At 43.5% G+C, this 19,584-nt stretch overlaps 1 protein-coding gene across 3 annotated transcripts in view; it reads right to left on the reverse strand.

The window, feature by feature from the left end:
- LOC110521795 (leptin receptor) overlaps positions 1-19,584 on the reverse strand; it is a 75,548-nt gene that overhangs the window by 14,501 nt on the left and 41,463 nt on the right. For all 3 annotated transcript variants that reach the window (XM_021599667.2, XM_021599666.2, XM_021599662.2), the window contains 5 exons: positions 12,983-13,140; positions 12,601-12,745; positions 5,291-5,566; positions 4,580-4,676; positions 2,466-2,695 (listed from right to left, as the gene is read on the reverse strand). In XM_021599667.2, coding sequence (XP_021455342.2) covers positions 2,466-2,695; positions 4,580-4,676; positions 5,291-5,566; positions 12,601-12,745; positions 12,983-13,140 — 906 coding nt within the window. The remainder of the gene's footprint in view (positions 1-2,465; positions 2,696-4,579; positions 4,677-5,290; positions 5,567-12,600; positions 12,746-12,982; positions 13,141-19,584) is intronic.

Genomic DNA, 19,584 nt, shown 5'->3' on the forward strand with positions numbered 1-19,584 from the left:
TTGGACATTGTCTAATATACTGCAGAAATGCCCAATTGACTGGCTCGTTGAACTCGGGATAGACGAGCAGTAATAATGGTTCTCCATCGCTCGTTGGTGCAGAGAGAGAGAAGTGGGACTCTCGTTCTATTGGATGGGCCCGGGTGCGGGGTGCTCCCTACCCAGCCATGGACCCCTTGGACCCCGCTAAAGGCATTAAAAAACGATTTAAAACCATTTTTTGCTCCTGGCTACCCGTTCAGATTACCAGGTGCACGGCTGTCCATTTGCAATGTCTTACAATGGGCATTCGGAGCCCGAACAGTATCCTTAGTGCTGAAAATGCACTTTTTCAGAATATTGCTACAGGGTCCCTGAAAGAGCTATCGGACATAAGCTTTAGGGTCCGTCTCTATGGGCTGAGGCGGTTTCAATGCACACAGTGTTTTGATTCTGGGGCTTTTCTAAATGTCATCATTTTTACAATGTTCAAAATGAATGGAAGTCATTGCAAATGGAAGAGGCTTTTCCTCGGCCTTAGAACCTTCTAGAGCCACCTAACTCACAGTGCGGCTTAAGCACTAGAACATTGTGTTTCAGAGCTCTAGGTTTGATAGTTCCAACGCAGGTAACTATTGCAGGCTCTGTGTGTCTGTAAGCCTCACACTGTGTCACTCCCCATTGACTGTGTGTGTGTGTGTGTGTGAGTTCAGAAAATCACAGAAATCACGTAGAGCTCCGAAACCTGCCTTAACGGATTCGTCTGAACACGCCGCAACTGGATCTCTAACGTTAAAACAAAAAAAAAAGTATTTAACCATCACCAAACAGAACGATTTCTTGTAAATTACGATAGTTAATGGCTGGTTCTTTTTTCCCTTACACTGTAGGTTTATGTACTTTGACGTGAAGCGGACAAATTAGCGGTGTATTACCATTTTTTACCTTTAATCCCAGAAAATGGGCCTTAACCAAAAAGCCCTGAGGCCATGAAGGCCATCTTGTTTCTGGGCTAAAAGTCCACTTGGTCAAACCTGTGCTCACTGAGTTTCGTCCTCTAAGTATTTTCCGTTTAGGAGAAACGGCCATGTCCGTTTTGGGGATGTTTTGTCCATTTGCAATAAGCAGCCAGTCGCCATCTGGTGGAATTTTCCAGTACAGTGGAAAAATTTCAAAAAATGTTACATTATATAAAACAAATCAAATGTCCGAGAGACTTTATTCGATGATTTCCCGGAAGACCAGGCCCTGGGGATCGACCTGAGGCCGTAGGCCTATTTTATTAAACCCCACGGACGTCTAGTAAGGGACCGTACTTTAGCAATATGGAAATCCTCATATGGGAAATGCCACTCGCGTCCCTTACGTAGGCTATAAACAAGTACGAAACCATGCACTAAGACACGTGATGTCCAACTTCTATCAACACGTCTCCTTCGCCACTAGGGGCGATAAAGTCCTAGACCACTGTTACTCAATCCACAAGCATGCATACAAGGTCCTCCCTCGTCCCCCCGTTCAGCAAATCAGATCGTGACTCTATACTTCTGCTTCCCCACAGGCCCCAGAGAACTCAATGATCTTGCTCTCCGACGCGAGTAAGGCTTTTAATCTGGTCAACACTCGCAAGGCCTCAGGCCGGGCGGTATTCAAGCTTGGCACCATGGGATTGAACATCTCCTTCTGCAACTGGATCCTGACAGGCCGACCCAAGGTGGTGAGAGTAAGCAACAACACATCCGCCACACTGACCCTCAACACGGGGAGCCTCCCAGTGGTGTGTGCTTTGCTCCGTCCTGTACTCCCTGTTTACCCACAACTGTATGGCCACGCACGACTTCAACTCCATCATCAACTTTGCTGACAACACGACGGTGGTAGGCCTGATCGCCAACTGTGATGAAAGCCTACAGGGGGAAGGTGAGAGACCTGGCAGTGTGGTGCCAGGGCAACAACCTTTTAAAACCTCAATGTCAGCAAGACCAAGGATCTGACCGTTGACCACAGGAAACAGGGGGGTGCACACTCATCTACATCAATGGGGCCGCAGTGGAGAGGGTCAAGTTCCTCTGTGTCCACATTACTGCTGACTTGATTGATTTTATTTGCAAGCTAAAAAAACATACTCACAGTAGATACTTTTTAAAAACAACACATGGATATCACAAAAAAGTCAGACTTATTTCCATTGTGGTCCCTACTTAACATGGTACTCTCACAGCAGCACAATCATGAAGAAGGCATGGCCCCTCAGATCCTCAGGAACTTTTACAGCTGCACCATCGAGAGCAGGTTTCTTCAAACTTTATCATACTTCTTGTGTGTTATTTTATTATATTTTATATTATTATCTATATTATTACCGTCACTGCATTGTTGGGAAAGAGCTCAAGGTAAAAATGTCACTGTACTGTTTTACACCTGTTGCATCCTGTGCACGTGGCGAATAAACTTGGAATTCCTATACTGCACATGTCTTAACTCACCGTGGTCCATAGGTGTGATGTAGACAGGATGTGACCTCGTGCCATTGTCTGTCTTGGCCTCCATCCATAGCTTGTAGCATGAAGTCACTCTGATTGGCTGCAGAGTGCAGCTCTTCACTTCTCTAGATCTGCTGGATACACACACCGCCTGCCTGACCACACCCACTGCCCCGCCCACCTCCTCCTCTGCCTCCGCCTCCTCCATGACATCGCAGGATAGGTCGGCCACCCTGGAGAATATAAACACACACACACACACACACACACAAACACACACGTTCATTTTACAATCCTTGTGGGGACCAAACAATTGATTCCCATTCAAAATCCTATTTTCCTAACTCCTAACCATAAACCTTACCTAACCTTAAGCCGAAACAGAGGATTTGAGCAGAGTAGAGTGAGGACCGGATAACATTTTTGGGGGAGTGTCGGCCTTCTCTCCCCCTCCAATTTCGCTCTGGTACCACTCAGCACTGGACAGCATTTTTTTTCCCCCTTTCATCGTTGTTCTTTTAATTAGGCCTATTCTGTTTTATTTAGTTAGCCCACCCCACCACTAATGTGCAGAGATGTTGATATGAGTCAATCAAGAAATAGGTCACACAGCCTGTGTAATTGATGGCAAGAACACCAATTAGCCCATGCAGCAGCACCGGAGACGTTTTGATTTCTAAATAGGCTACAGTAAAAAAAAAAGGAGTAAGTTTGTAACAGTGCTGAGGTTGACTAACAACTGTGAGCGCAACAGAGCACCTTACAACTGAAGTATCTGATCATCAATAGATTAGAGAAAAAGCCATTTGTTTTGTAACACAGCGGCCGCATATCATCATGCAGGTCTCGTTAAATAGCCTACTTCAAAATCAAATGGTACAGAGTCACATTAAACCTAACCCTAACCCTATCCCCTAACCCTAAACCTAACCCCTAAATCTAACCCCTAACCCTAATCATAACCCTAATCCTAAACACTAACCCTAATCCTAAACCTAACCCTAACCCTATCCCCTAACCCTAACCCTATCCCCTAACCCTAACCCCTAACCCCTAAACCTAACCCCTAACCCTAATCCTAAACACTAACCCTAATCCTAAATCTAAAATAGCCTTTTTCCTTGTGGGGACCAGCAAACTGTCCCCAACTCTCCGAATGTTCATTGTTTTACTATCTTTGTGAGGACTTCTGATCTCCACGAGGGTAGTAACACACACACACACAAAGTATTTCAGGGTGAAAACTCCTTATGGGTATGTTTTCCCTATGATGCCATAGCTCTTTGTTATGCAACAAGTCTAAACTTCCGTTCACTGCCTTAGTTTTGAAATCGTGGCAATCTACCAATAATTACATAGTCATTTGAGTTGTTTGAGGGGTCTAAATCCATTCTGTATTGTTCTACGATCTTGAACCAGTTCCTGTCCAGTATTTCTTATGAATACAACACAGAGACACCAAGCAGAGACACTGAAAAGGTGTCAATATTGCAGAGGAATCAAAAGTAATGTTGTGCTGTATTCCATGCTGGGCTTGTATTGCAAAGACTCTTTGATTGATTGGACTCATAAGATAACCAACGGTCACTGTAACAATACAGTACAAGTGTATGTGTAGGTTTTACTAGTGTATGTACAAATATATGTGTAGGTTTTACTAGTGTATGTACAAGTATATGTGTAGGTTTTACTAGTGTATGTACAAATATATGTGTAGGTTTTACTGGTGTATGTACAAGTATACAAGTGTATGTGTCGGTTTTACTAGTGTATGTACAAGTATATGTGTAGGTTTTACTGGTGTATGTAAATGTATACAAGTGTATGTGTAGGTTTTACTGGTGTATATACATGTATACAAGTGTATGTGTAGGTTTTTCTGTTGTATATACAAGTATACACGTGTATGTGTAGGTTGTACTGGTGTATGTACAAGTATACACGTGTATGTGTAGGTTTAACTGGTGTATGTACAAGTATACAAGTGTATGTGTAGGTTTTACTGGTGTATGTACAAGTATGTACAAGTGTATGTACAAGTATTAAGCTATATGTGTAGGTTTTACAGGTGTATGTTTGTGTAGGTGGTCCAATGCTGTAAGTAAAGTAGTATTGACCTGGACAGGAAGTTGATTTTAGTTTGGATGTTGTTCCACCTACAGGTCATGCTGTCCAGATCCCCATTGGTTACACAGCTGATATCTATGACCGGATCTGAAACACAGACACAAATAGAAGAGTGGAACCCTTACCCTGACATCAATATGAACCTTGAGCTTGAAACATGACCACAGCCCATTGACAGACAGACAAACACATAAATGTGGACTGGGTCTTTTACCAAATAGGGCTATCTTCTGTATACCACCCCTACCTTGTCACAACACAACTGATTGGCTCAAACGCATTAAGACATTCCACAAATGAACTTTTAACAAGGAACACCTGCATTACAGGTGTCTACATCATGAAGCTGGTTGAGAGAATGCCAAGAGTGTGTAAAGCTGTCATCAAGACAACGGGTGGCTACTTTGAAGAATCTAAAATATTACATCTATTTTGATTTGTTCAACACTTTTTTGGTTATTACATTATTCCATATGTGTTATTTCACAGTGTTGATTTCTTCACTCTTATTCTACAATGTTGAAATAGTAAAATAAAGAAAACACCTTGAATGAGTAGGTGTGTCCAAACTTTTGACTGGTACACACACACACACATATATATACTGTATATTACTGTTGACCCATCCTTTTCCTGAAGTCTAAGCCTAACCATTCTCCAATCCCAACCCTACAGGACTTCATCCATCCATACCAGCTCACCTTTAATGTATATCGTTGCGTAGCGGTAGTTACAGCTATACTTCTCCCCTGAAGGCTGGCAGCAACGCAGGATGTCGTACAGTTTCTGCTCAGACGGTTGAACCGTTATCTTACTGACACGGTCGTTGACAGCAGTGTACTGGCTCTGTGGAAGGCGGTCAAGGTTCAGAAACCAGACTGCCGTGCTGGCGTTCACCCTGCGGTCGTTGAACACGCAATGCACAGTCACACTGTCTCCAAGGCTGGCCGCCACTCTCTCAGGGAGATATGTCACATCTGAAGCCAAGCAAAGGGAATTCAGTCAGAAAAGCAAGATCACCTGACTGGCAGTTGACAGTTGAAGTATTTTTCTGCGAGAGCATCGTGATTGACTTGATACCCTGACTGAGTTGTCTAAATTCGTTGTTTCATGCAGCAACCTAATTAGTTACCATGGCAACAGGCGGCACATTTTTTTCTTTCTTTCTGCGAGTTAAAGGACCACGGTAAGAAGAAAATCTATGTCAAAGATGTATTTTTTAAAGTAACCCGAGGAACTCAATTTCATGTAACATTACCCAACCTCCAGACATAGTCTGAAAGAACAGAAGTAAAACTGCTTCTGGAATATGATCACAAACTTCCTTCCAGTTTAAATGATTTGCTATTCATCCATGAGCAGACATAATATATTGACTGACAGCTAAGGGGCCATAGCCTGGGTGACTAGCTGAATGTAATAGTCTTACTCAGGGCAAATGGGACCTCGGTAATAAAAGAGTGGATGAGAAATAGAAGTACACTTCATTTGTCACATGATTCATAAACAACAGGTGAAATGCTTCCTTTACAGGTCCTTTCTCAACAACGCAGAATAAAAGATTAAAAAAATGTAATGGTGACAAAGGGAATAAATACACAGTGGACAACAATGAGTAAAAATAACATGGCTTCACCACTGACTATACCAAACATGAGTTGTACATTTCTGCAGCATTGAAGGTCCCCAAGAACATAGTGCCTCCATCATTCTTAAATGGAAGAAGTTTGGAACCACCAAGACTCTTCCTAGAGCTGGCCACCTGGACAAATTGAGCAATCGGGGGAGAAGGACCTCGGTCAGGGAGGTGACCAAGAACCCGATGGTCACCCTGACAGAGCTCCAGAGCTCCTCTGTGGAGATGGGAGAACCTTCCAGAAGGACAACCGTCTCTGCAGCACTCCACTAATCAGGCCTTTATGGCAGAGTGGCCAGATGGAATCATCCCCTCATTAAAAGCACATGACAACCCGCTTGGAGTTTGCCAAAAGGCACCTAAAGGACTCTAAGCATGGGAAAGAAGTTTATCTGGTCTGATGAAACCAAGATTGAACTCTTTGGCCTCAATGTCAAGCGTCGCGTCTGGAGGAAACCTGGCACCAAACCTGCTGTGGTGATGTTTATCAGAGGCATGAACTAGTCAGGATGGAGGGAAAAATGAACTGAGCAAAGTACAGAGATATCCTTGATGAAAACCTGTTCCAGAGCGCTCAGGACCTCAGACTGGGGCGAAGGTTCACTTTCTAACAGGACAACAACCCTAAGCACACAGCCAAGACGACGTAGGAATGGCTTGGGGACAAGTCTCTGAATGTTATTGAGTAGCCCAGCAAGAGCCCCGACTTAAACCCAATCAAACATTTCTGGAGAGACCTGCAAATACCTGTGCAGCGACGCTCCCCATCCAACCTGACAGAGCTTGAGAGGATCTGCAGAGAAGAATGGGAGAAACTCCCCAAATACTGGTGTGCCAAGCTTGTAACGTCATATCCAAGAAGACTCAAGGCTGTAATTGCTGCCAAAGGTGCCTCGATAAAGTACTGAGTAAAGAGTCTGAATACGTATGTAAATGTGATATTTCAGTTGTTTATTTTTTGGAAATTTGCAAAAATGTCTAAAAACCTGTTTTTGCTTTGTCATTATGGGGTATTGTCTGTAAATTGATGAGGGGAAAACAATGTAATACATTTTTAGATTAAGGCTGTAACGTAACAAAATGTGGAAAAAATCAAGGGGTGTGAATGCTTTCCGAATGCACTGTACATACACAATCCATGGCTCACTTGTCTCAAGGCTTAACAATCCTTTGTTAACCTGTCTCTCCCCTTCATCTACACTGATTGAAGTGGATTTTAAGAAGTGACATCAATAAGGGATCACAGCTTTCACCTGGATTCACCAGGTCAGTCTATGTCATGGAAAGAGCTCTTAATGTTTTGTAAACTCAGTGTACAGGGAGTACCAGTACCGCGTATATGTGCAAGTGTACAAGGTAATTGAGGTAGCTATGTACATATAAGTAGGTAGGGCTAAAGTGACTAAGCAACAGGATAGGTAATAGACAGTGGCAGCAGCGGGTAGCCATTTGATTAGCTATTTAGTCTTGTTTAGCAGTGGTTTGGGGGTAGAGCGAGAGAGAGAAAGAGAGAGAGAGTGAGAGTGAGAGAGAGAGAGGAGAGAAAGGGAGATTAACTACACTACACTAAAATGCAAATCAGCCCTTTAACGAAGAACTAAATAATGTCCCCTTCATATTCATTAACTAATATTATCTTAATATTGTTGGGTTCTTATTTTTCAGAGTAAATAACTCACGGACACTAGAGAAGCTTTAACCAGGTTTATTCTTCCCAAAGGTTCTGTACAGCTAAAAACACAGCAAAAAATGTCAGACATCACAGTTTATATACAGTGCCTTGCGAAAGTATTCGGCCCCCTTGAACTTTGCGACCTTTTGCCACATTTCAGGCTTCAAACATAAAGATATAAAACTGTATTTTTTTGTGAAGAATCAACAACAAGTGGGACACAATCATGAAGTGGAACGACATTTATTGGATATTTCAAACTTTTTTAACAAATCAAAAACTGAAAAATTGGGCGTGCAAAATTATTCAGCCCCTTTACTTTCAGTGCAGCAAACTCTCTCCAGAAGTTCAGTGAGGATCTCTGAATGATCCAATGTTGACCTAAATGACTAATGATGATAAATACAATCCACCTGTGTGTAATCAAGTCTCCGTATAAATGCACCTGCACTGTGATAGTCTCAGAGGTCCGTTAAAAGCGCAGAGAGCATCATGAAGAACAAGGAACACACCAGGCAGGTCCGAGATACTGTTGTGAAGAAGTTTAAAGCCGGATTTGGATACAAAAAGATTTCCCAAGCTTTAAACATCCCAAGGAGCACTGTGCAAGCGATAATATTGAAATGGAAGGAGTATCAGACCACTGCAAATCTACCAAGACCTGGCCGTCCATTTAAACTTTCAGCTCATACAAGGAGAAGACTGATCAGAGATGCAGCCAAGAGGCCCATGATCGCTCTGGATGAACTGCAGAGATCTACAGCTGAGGTGGGAGACTCTGTCCATAGGACAACAATCAGTCGTATATTGCACAAATCTGGCCTTTATGGAAGAGTGGCAAGAAGAAAGCCATTTATTAAAGATATCCATAAAAAGTGTTGTTTAAAGTTTGCCACACGCCACCTGGGAGACACACCAAACATGTGGAAGAAGGTGCTCTGGTCAGATGAAACCAAAATTGAACTTTTTGGCAACAATGCAAAACGTTATGTTTGGCGTAAAAGCAACACAGCTGAACACACCATCCCCACTGTCAAACATGGTGGTGGCAGCATCATGGTTTGGGCCTGCTTTTCTTCAGCAGGGACAGGGAAGATGGTTAACATTGATGGGAAGATGGATGGAGCCAAATACAGGACCATTCTGGAAGAATGGATGGAGTCTGCAAAAGACCTGAGACTGGGACGGAGATTTGTCTTCCAACAAGACAATGATCCAAAACATAAAGCAAAATCTACAATGGAATGGTTCAAAAATAAACATATCCAGGTGTTAGAATGGCCAAGTCAAAGTCCAGACCTGAATCCAATCGAGAATCTATGGAAAGAACTGAAAACTGCTGTTCACAAATGCTCTCCATCCAACCTCACTGAGCTCGAGCTGTTTTGCAAGGAGGAATGGGAAAAAATGTCAGTCTCTCGATGTGCAAAACTGATAGAGACATACCCCAAGCGACTTACAGCTGTAATCGCAGCAAAAGGTGGCGCTACAAAGTATTAACTTAAGGGGGCTGAATAATTTTGCACGCCCAATTTTTCAGTTTTTGATTTGTTAAACAAAGTTTGAAATATCCAATAAATGTCGTTCCACTTCATGATTGTGTCCCACTTGTTGTTGATTCTTCACAAAAAAATACAGTTTTATATCTTTATGTTTGAAGCCTGAAATGTGGCAAAAGGTCGCAAAGTTCAAGGGGACCGAATACTTTCGCAAGGCACTGTACATCCTACTAAAGACACTCCTCTTCCTTACAGTTTATGGCTCCACAGGAAAGAAGGCGACCAGATAGCAACCCTGATCACTCCCTTAGGGGAACTGACCTCACCTCCTGACTCACAGATATCCATCTCTCTTCCCTATATCAACACATCGCTCTCCTCTCCTCTGTCAAACACATTCCAAAGCCCTTCTGGCTTTTTACAAACTCTCTCTATTCAAGGCTTTGTCTCTATCATTTATTTAATATCTCAATGTTCAAAGTTTAGCCGATTCCAACAATATAATCCCTCTGGCTCCCTCATCGCCACCCTGCTCCATTCTGATCCTCATCTCCACCCTGCTCCATTCTGATCCTCATCTACACCCTGCTCCATTCTGATCCTCATCTCCACCCTGCTCCATTCTGATCCTCATCTCCACCCTGCTCCATTCTGATCCTCATCTCCACCCTGCTCCATTCTGATCCTCATCTCCACCCTGCTCCATTCTGATCCTCATCTCCACCCTGCTCCATTCTGATCCTGTCCTCATATTTGACATTTCATGCGGTAACTTCACAGTTCAAACATCCAGCGTTTCCAAATCTGTTTGCTTAGTAACCCAGTGTATATTTAATTGAACCTTTATTTAACTAGGCAAGTCAGTTAAGAACAAATTCTTATTTACAATGACGGCCTACTCCGGCCAAACCCTCCCCTAATCCGGACGACGCTGGGCCAATTGTGCGCCGCCCTATAGGACTCCCGATCACGGCCGGGATCGAACTCAAGTCTGTAGTGACTCCTCTAGCACTGCGATACAGTGCCTTAGACCTATGCGCCTTTGACCAGTCCCCCTATATTGAGTGCATGGAAATGCAATGCCTATCTATGAATCATTCATCGTCACTAACAGTAGAGTACGCAGCAGGTACAGACCTATCCCAGTCTTAATACTATAATAGCTAGGTGTGTTTGTGCCCACACAATCTGTCAACCACAGATGATTTATGACTTCATGCAGGTAGTAGCTGTCCATTGAAAACAACCTCTTTCATACACCTAAGTGTCATGCTCAATACTAAACCCATGACAAAAGGCAGTGGGAAAGCCAACCCTAGATGTACACTGCCTACAGCCTAGTTAGATGATCTGGAACTTAGAAAAGCTTGTTTCTGCTTGCCATTAACCACTTTCTAAGTTACTGTAGATGTTTTGTTAACCTTTTCACATTTGAGTTCCAAATATCTATAACGGTCGCCCCCAGGGTGAGTTGTTTTATGTACGTGATGTCAGAATGCACTCACTATTCCAAAATGTGATTATTACACAATAGTACAGTTAACATGCGCTGATTGCCAAATATCTATAAGCTATGTTCCAACTTGTCAATTTCAAATCATTTTTTACATGTTTTATTTTCTAACAGTTTGAATTCAGGTGTGTTCCACCTCGTCATTAATTCACATAGAAGTAGCCCATTTCAGTGTTACGCACATTTATGTTTGAGGCTTTACTGAGCTGGACAAACTCTCTTCAAGGAGAGCCCGAGCACTTCATCAATGTTTCCGCAGATCAAGTATGCAGACATTTCCGCAGGCTTGCACGAATTGGACCATTTTCTGTCTGGCGCTCACATTGCCTTCCTTCTTGTTTTCCTTACAAATAATAACACATTTTCTGTATTGTGTTGTATATGTATATATGTATGTATGTATATTTTGTATGTATAGAGCATAATGTATTTACAGTTCTATTCACATGTTTTCAAGTACTGGTGACAAGTAATGCATTCCAACTATTACATAGATTGTAATGGACACCTATGATGTGTGTAAAATATTTTTTGGAAGGTTCTACTGATTATAATGAGCTAATGCTAAGCTATTTGCCAGCTATGTGTGGTGCCATGTTTGTTGACATTATACAATGCATTCTGGATGTCACGTAAACGTCTGTCGCACCAAAGATGTTATAATGAGGTGAAAGGTAAACTTCCGGAGGTGAATGAAGGGAAGTGAATGATCGTAGACGACACACCCCCTTCAACATGCATACTATAAACAGACCAAACTCATCTTGTCTCCTCTTATTATCTTTGGGTGATGCAAAAAAAAAAAACATGGCGGCACGCACAAACTACCCATCTTCGGATTAGTCTCGATTTCAAGAAAGTGTTTTACTCAATTATTTCAATCAATGGTGAGCTCACCTGTGATGAATTATAAATAGTAATTGCTATTAGCTTATTCATATTGTGGTTTCTGACAGCCGAGAGTTATCTAAATATGACCGCTTGCTTTCATGCCAATCTTTCCTCAGTTAGCGCTAGGACTAATTTAGCCTACATTTTCCGGTTTGGATGATTGTGTTATGCTGTAGCTACTTCTGTGAATGTCTGAACATAGCATCGTCACATTCAGGACAGAACTTTGTAAGGACTGTATTTGTGCAAAACGTTTCTGTGAAAAAAACAGAGTGGCTAGTTTAAAAGCTGACTGTTGCGTCCAAACTGGACGTTCTAAATAAGCTTTCTAATCACACTGGTTTGAGCGTATGCTGCAAGGACCACTGTAGAATAATCACACCCCTTTGTTGATACATGTGAAAAGGTTCAGGCAAACAGTAAAGCTATGCATATGTGTACATTGCTGTACAGCCAGAGGTCTTACTGTGTAGTATACTGTATGTGAAGGGAATATATCTGTATGTTTATTGTATGTAAGTAGAGCATGGCAGAGGTGTTACTCTGCAGGTAGATGTGAGTGGAGTATGAGTGGAGTATGGCGGCAGGTAGCCTAGCTGTTAAGAGCGTTAGGCCAATAACTGAAAGGTTGCTGGTTTGAATCCTGAGCCGACTAAGTGAAACATCTGTCGATGTGCCCTTGGACTAGGCACTTAACCCTCATTGCTCCTGTAAGAAGCTATGGATAAGAGCGTCTGATAAATGACTCATTATAAGTTAACTCTATGTTAAGGGTGTTTCTGTGCAGGCAGGGGTCTCACTTTCCAGGTAGATGTGGTGTGGCTGGCTCCAGTCACTCCACAGGTGGGGCAGAGCAGGGTGGTGAGAGTGGATCTGTACAATGTAGTGCAGACCTACCCTCAATCCAGTCAGAGACACCCACTGGTCTCCAGTCACCTCCACATGCTGAGCAAGAGGAATAGTGGAGAGAAACAAGATGTTACTCTACCTGCAAATGCAGAATTTGACACAAATACACAATGCCATTGGGATGACTAAGAATATGACTAATAAAATATGAGTGGTCTTAAGAATCTCACTTAACGTGTTTGCTCTTGTTCTCTGATAAATGATGTTTGTCTGTATTTGTTGTAGGACCTGTACTTAGATATTGTGTTTGCTCTGAGGCCAGTGTGTTCTTACCTTCCAGTTGGGGTTAGAAGTGTTGTGGGAGGTAATGTATCGGACCTCATAGCTCAGTGGGACAGGGCTGGCATGGGGCTGTGGGTTGCTCCAGCTCAGAACTAGCTCTCCCTCTGCGTTCTGGGTGTGTGTTAGGTTCACTGGTGGGCTTGGTTTACCTGTATAACACACACACCACAAGCAATACATACTAGATAAATCATCATTGGTAATTGTTAGCCAGAGCATCATCACCATCCTCCAAACTATGTAACATCATCATCGTAATGCCATCCAATACGCCGACACATTGTTCCCTCTAACTGTTTTCATCACTGAGCAAATGTATTGTCTGCGGAGCGCAAACTTGTGCAACTTCCGGTGCGTGTTTACTGTGAACACTGAAGCTGTGCCAGCTTTAAGTTAGTTTTAACAGTGGTCATGTAGTGCTACCCTCTGCCTATTAGCTACTTAGCTTGTTCAAAGCCTCTCTCAAAATACAACACTGCCCCTTTAAGACAAAAAAAAAATCTGGCTTTTCAAAGATGTCTAGAAATGTACACGTTTTGTGCTCTTGTAGGAAACAATCACTCCCCCATTGCAGACAACAAATGATCTATAACTGGGCTAATTACCCACTAACTAGAAAAGGATATGAACAAATGTACAAATGTGCACACGTTGCTACATGTATCTTTCATTTTGATCTCAAAACAAGCGCTACTACTCACGAACGCTGAAACTGTAAACACAGTCCAGTTCAAAGTGAATGGCACAGATCCAAATATGCCAATGGTCTATTTGCATATAGGCCTACTGCAGTTCTTATTGGTTATGGCGCATCTGTGTAGAGTCCTGCATGTCAATGCAATAGAATCCTACTCAGATGCGTTCTGCCGACAACAGAATCTCTTGAATAGTTAGTTTTTCATAATAAGTCTGCATACTTAATTTTGTTTTCGGTATGTTGCATTAGAAGTGGCTAATATTGTGTTGATTCGATCACAATTCCCACAGCAAAGGGAAATGTTGATAGTGTTAACTAAATGGGAAAACTCCAGAAAGTTTAGTGTAGTTCAATCTCATGCCTCTCTGAGCTGATATTTCTTCTGCGTGGCAGTCCCAGGGAGCTGCAGGCCCGCACACACGAGCAGCTTAGACGGAACATTGCTCCTACAATGATCAAATATCTCTATAATGCAGCGTCAACAATAACCTCAGGCACATACAGTAATGTAACAGCCATTGGAGACACATTGATTGTCCCTGATAACTGCATTGGTTATAGAGTCCCAGAGGCTTCATACAGGGCAGCCAGATAATGAAATCAGCAGAAACATACAGTGCCAGTTGTCATAACCCCATGACTTTTTCCACATTTTGTTACATTACAGTCACCTTATTCTGGGTAGTGAGCACCCCCCACCCGGGTTCTGCCTAAGGAATACTTATGTATTTTCACTTCGTCATTATAGGGTATTGTGTGTAGATTACTGAAGTTTTGTTTTGTTTTGTTTTGTTTTTTGTTTTGTTTTTTCCAGTGGTGCCCACTGGTCATTTTGGAACGTTTTGAGAAAATGTTCCCGAAAAACGACAGAGTCTGTTCATTGCACTGTTTGGCTGTGCGCCTGGTGATTGAACGGGTTACCAGGCCTAGATTTTCAAAATGCTTTTTAATCCATTTAATTCAAATGGATGAAAAAACAAAACTTCAGTAATCTACACACAATACCCTATAATGACGAAGTGAAAATACATAAGTATTCAGACCCTTTGCTATGAGACTCGAAATTGAGCACAGGTGCATCCTGTTTCCATTGATCATCCTTGAGATGTTTCTACAACTTGATTGGAGTCCACCTGTGGTGATTTAAATAAAGGTTAAATATTTTTTTTTTAAATAAAGTCATGAGGTCAAAGGAATTGTCCGTAGAGCTCCGATACAGGATTGTGTCGAGGCACAGATCTGGAGAAGGGTAACCAAAAAAATCTGCAGCATTGAAGGCCAGAGGAAGCCAAAATGCACAAGACAGCCAAGCGTCACATCTAGAGGAAACCAGCCCTACGGTGAATTATGTTGGTGGCAGCCTCCTGGTGGGGGATGTTTTTCAGTGGCAGGGACTGGGAGACTACTTACGATCGAGGCAAAGATGAACAGAGTAAAGTACAGAGATATCCTTGATGAAAACCTGCTCCAGAGTGCTCAGGACCTCAGACTAGGGCGAATGTTCACCTTCCAACCAGACAACAATCCTAAGCACACAGCCAAGACAACACTGGAGTGACCCAGCCAGAGACATCATGCCAATCAAACATCTCTGGAGAGACCTGAAAATACCTGTGCAGCAACGCTCCCTATCCAACCTGACAGAGCTTGATAGGATCTGCAGAGAAGAATGGGAGAACCTCCCCAAATCCAGGTGTGCCAAGCTTGTAACGTCATATCCAAGAAGACTTGAGGCTGTAATCGCTGCCAAAGGTGCTTCGATAAAGTACTGAGTAAAGGGTCTGAATACTTATGTACATTTGTGTAAATTAGCAAAAATGTCTAAAACCCTGTTTTTGCTTTGTCATTATGGGGTATAATGTGTAGATTGATGATGGGATAAATGTATTTATTTATTTCTCTGGACTTGTACTGATTACCGATCAATAAGGCCATGCTCATGTCAGGAAAATCAATACCTCAAAATTGATTTAGTCACTGAAATTGCAATTCTTTAATTGGGCAGAGTAGAGTTATAGTTTATAGAAGAGAGCCTCTCACAATTTCTTCCTGGTATTTTAACAAATATTAAAGTATTTGACAATAAGATGTAAACTAGGCAAAACTCAGTCCTTTTTTCAGGACCCTGTCTTTCAAAGATAATTTGTAAATATCCAAATAACTTCACAGATCTTCATTGTAAAGGGTTTAAACACTTTCCCATGCGTGTTCAATGAACCATAAACAATTCATGAACATGCACCTGTGGAACAGTCATTAAGACACTAACAGCTTACAGACGGTAGGCAATTAAGGTCACAGTTATGAAAACACTTAGGACACTAAAGAGGCCTTTCTACTGACTCTGAAAAACATGAAAAGAAAGAAGCCTGGGGTCCCTGATCAGCTGTGTGAATGTGCCTTAGGCATGCTGCAAAGAGGCATGAGGACTGCAGATGTGGCCAGGGCAAAAAATTGCAATGTCCGTACTGTGAGACGCCTAAGACAGCGCTACAGGGAGACAGGATGGACAGCTGATCGTCCTCGCAGTGGCAGACCACGTGTAACAACACCTGCACAGGATCAGTACATCCGAACATCACACCTGCGGGACAGGTATAGGATGGCAACAACAACTGCCCAAGTTACACCAGGAATGCACAATCCCTCCATCAGTGCTCAGACTGTCCGCAATAGGCTGAGAGAGGCTGGACTGAGGGCTTGTAGGCCTGTTGTAAGGAAGGTCCTCACCAAAAAATCACCGGCGTCGCCTATGGGCACAAACCCATCGTCGCTGGACCAGACAGGAGAGCAAAAAGTGCTCTTCACTAATGAGTCGCAGTTGTGTCTCACCAGGGGGGATGGTCGGATTCGCGTTTATTGTCGAAGGAATTTTTTATTTTTATTTTTTATTTCACCTTTATTTAACCAGGTAGGCTAGTTGAGAACAAGTTCTCATTTGCAACTGCGACCTGGCCAAGATAAAGCATAGCAGTGTGAACAGACAACACAGAGTTACACATGGAGTAAACAATTAACAAGTCAATAACACAGTAGAAAAAAGGGGAGTCTATATACATTGTGTGCAAAAGGCATGAGAAGGTAGGCGAATAATTACAATTATGCAGATTAACACTGGAGTGATAAATGATCAGATGGTTATGTACAGGTAGAGATATTGGTGTGCAAAAGAGCAGAAAAGTAAATAAATAAAAACAGTAAGGGGATGAGGTAGGTGAAAATGCGTGGGCTATTTACCAATAGACTATGTACAGCTGCAGCAATCGGTTAGCTGCTCAGATAGCAGATGTTTGAAGTTGGTGAGGGAGATAAAAGTCTCCAACTTCAGCGATTTTTGCAATTCATTCCAGTCACAGTCAGCAGAGAACTGGAACGAAAGGCGGCCAAATGAGGTGTTGGCTTTAGGGATGATCAGTGAGATACACCTGCTGGAGCGCGTTCTACGGATGGGTGTTGCCATCGTGACCAGTGAACTGAGATAAGGCGGAGCTTTACCTAGCATGGACTTGTAGATGACCTAGAGCCAGTGGGTCTGGCGACGAATGTGTAGCGAGGGCCAGCCGACTAGAGCATACAAGTCGCAGTGGTGGGTGGTATAAGGTGCTTTAGTGACAAAGCGGATGGCACTGTGATAAACTGCATCCAGTTTGCTGAGTTGAGTGTTGGAAGCTATTTTGTAGATGACATCGCCGAAGTCGAGGATCGGTAGGATAGTCAGTTTTACTAGGGTAAGTTTGGCGGCGTGAGTGAAGGAGGCTTTGTTGTGGAATAGAAAGCCGACTCTTGATTTGATTTTCGATTGGAGATGTTTGATATGGGTCTGAAAGGAGAGTTTACAGTCTAGCCAGACACCTAGGTACTTATAGATGTCCACATATTCAAGGTCGGAACCATCCAGGGTGGTGATGCTGGTCAGGCGTGCGGGTGCAGGCAGCGAACGGTTGAAAAGCATGCATTTGGTTATACTAGCGTTTAAGAGCAGTTGGAGGCCACGGAAGGAGTGTTGTATGGCATTTAAGCTCGTTTGGAGGTTAGATAGCACAGTGTCCAAGGACGGGCCGGAAGTATATAGAATGGTGTCGTCTGCGTAGAGGTGGATCAGGGAATCGCCCGCAGCATGAGCAACATCATTTATATATACAGAGAAAAGAGTCGGCCCGAGAATTGAACCCTGTGGCACCCCCATAGAGACTGCCAGAGGACCGGACAGCATGCCCTCCGATTTGACACACTGAACTCTGTCTGCAAAGTAATTGGTGAACCAGGCAAGGCAGTCATCCGAAAAACCGAGGCTACTGAGTCTGCCGATAAGAATACGGTGATTGACAGAGTCGAAAGCCTTGGCAAGGTCTATGAAGACGGCTGCACAGTACTGTCTTTTATCGATGGCGGTTATGATATCGTTAAGTACCTTGAGCGTGGCTGAGGTACACCCGTGACCGGCTCGGAAACCAGATTGCACAGCGGAGAAGGTACGGTGGGATTCGAGATGGTCAATGACCTGTTTGTTGACTTGGCTTTCGAAGACCTTAGATAGGCAGGGTAGGATGGATATAGGTCTGTAACAGTTTGGGTCCAGGGTGTCGCCCCCTTTGAAGAGGGGGATGACTGCGGCAGCTTTCCAATCCTTGGGGATCTCAGACGATATGAAAGAGAGGTTGAACAGGCTGGTAATAGGGGTTGCGACAATGGCGGCGGATAGTTTCAGGAATAGAGGGTCCAGATTGTCAAGCCCAGCTGATTTGTACGGGTCCAGGTTTTGCAGTTCTTTCAGAACATCTGCTATCTGGATTTGGGTAAAGGAGAACCTGGAGAGGCTTGGGCGAGTAGTTGCAGGGGGGGGGGGGGGGCTGTTGGCCGAGGTTGGAGTAGCCAGGCGGAAGGCATGGCCAGCCGTTGAGAAATGCTTGTTGAAGTTTTCGATAATCATGGATTTATCGATGGTGACCGTGTTACCTAGCCTCAGTGCAGTGGGCAGCTGGGAGGAGGTGCTCTTGTTCTCCATGGACTTCACAGTGTCCCAGAACTTTTTGGAGTTGGAGCTACAGGATGCAAACTTCTGCCTGAAGAAGCTGGCCTTAGCTTTCCTGACTGACTGCGTGTATTGGTTCCTGACTTCCCTGAACAGTTGCATATCGCGGGGACTATTCAATGTTATTGCAGTCCGCCACAGGATGTTTTTGTGCTGGTCGAGGGCAGTCAGGTCTGGAGTGAACCAGGGGCTATATCTGTTCTTAGTTCTGCATTTTTTGAACGGAGCATGCTTATCTAAAATCGTGAGGAAGTTACTTTTAAAGAAAGACCAGGCATCCTCAACTGACGGGATGATGTCAATGTCCTTCCAGGATACCCGGGCCAGGTCGATTAGAAAGGCCTGCTCACAGAAGTGTTTTAGGGAGCGTTTGACAGTGATGAGGGGTGGTCGTTTGACTGCGGCTCCGTAGCGGATACAGGCAATGAGGCAGTGATCGCTGAGATCCTGGTTGAAGACAGCAGAGGTGTATTTGGAGGGCCAGTTGGTCAGGATGACGTCTATGAGGGTGCCCTTGTTTGCAGAGTTAGGGTTGTACCTGGCACAGCTGGGAGCTGAGGTGGGTCGGTAGCAGGCGGCAACAGTGAGAGACTTATTTCTGGAGAGAGTAATTTTCAAAATTAGTAGTTCGAACTGTTTGGGTATGGACCTGGAAAGTATGACATTACTTTGCAGGCTCTCTCTGCAGTAGACTGCAACTCCTCCCCCTTTGGCAGTTCTATCTTGACGGAAGATGTTATAGTTGGGTATGGAAATCTCAGAATTTTTGGTGGCCTTCCTGAGCCAGGATTCAGACACGGCAAGGACATCAGGGTTAGCAGAGTGTGCTAGAGCAGTGAGTAAGACAAACTTAGGGAGGAGGCT

The sequence above is a fragment of the Oncorhynchus mykiss genome, chromosome 30 (assembly GCF_013265735.2).
Source record: "Oncorhynchus mykiss isolate Arlee chromosome 30, USDA_OmykA_1.1, whole genome shotgun sequence".
NCBI classification, from domain to species: Eukaryota; Metazoa; Chordata; class Actinopteri; order Salmoniformes; family Salmonidae; genus Oncorhynchus; species Oncorhynchus mykiss.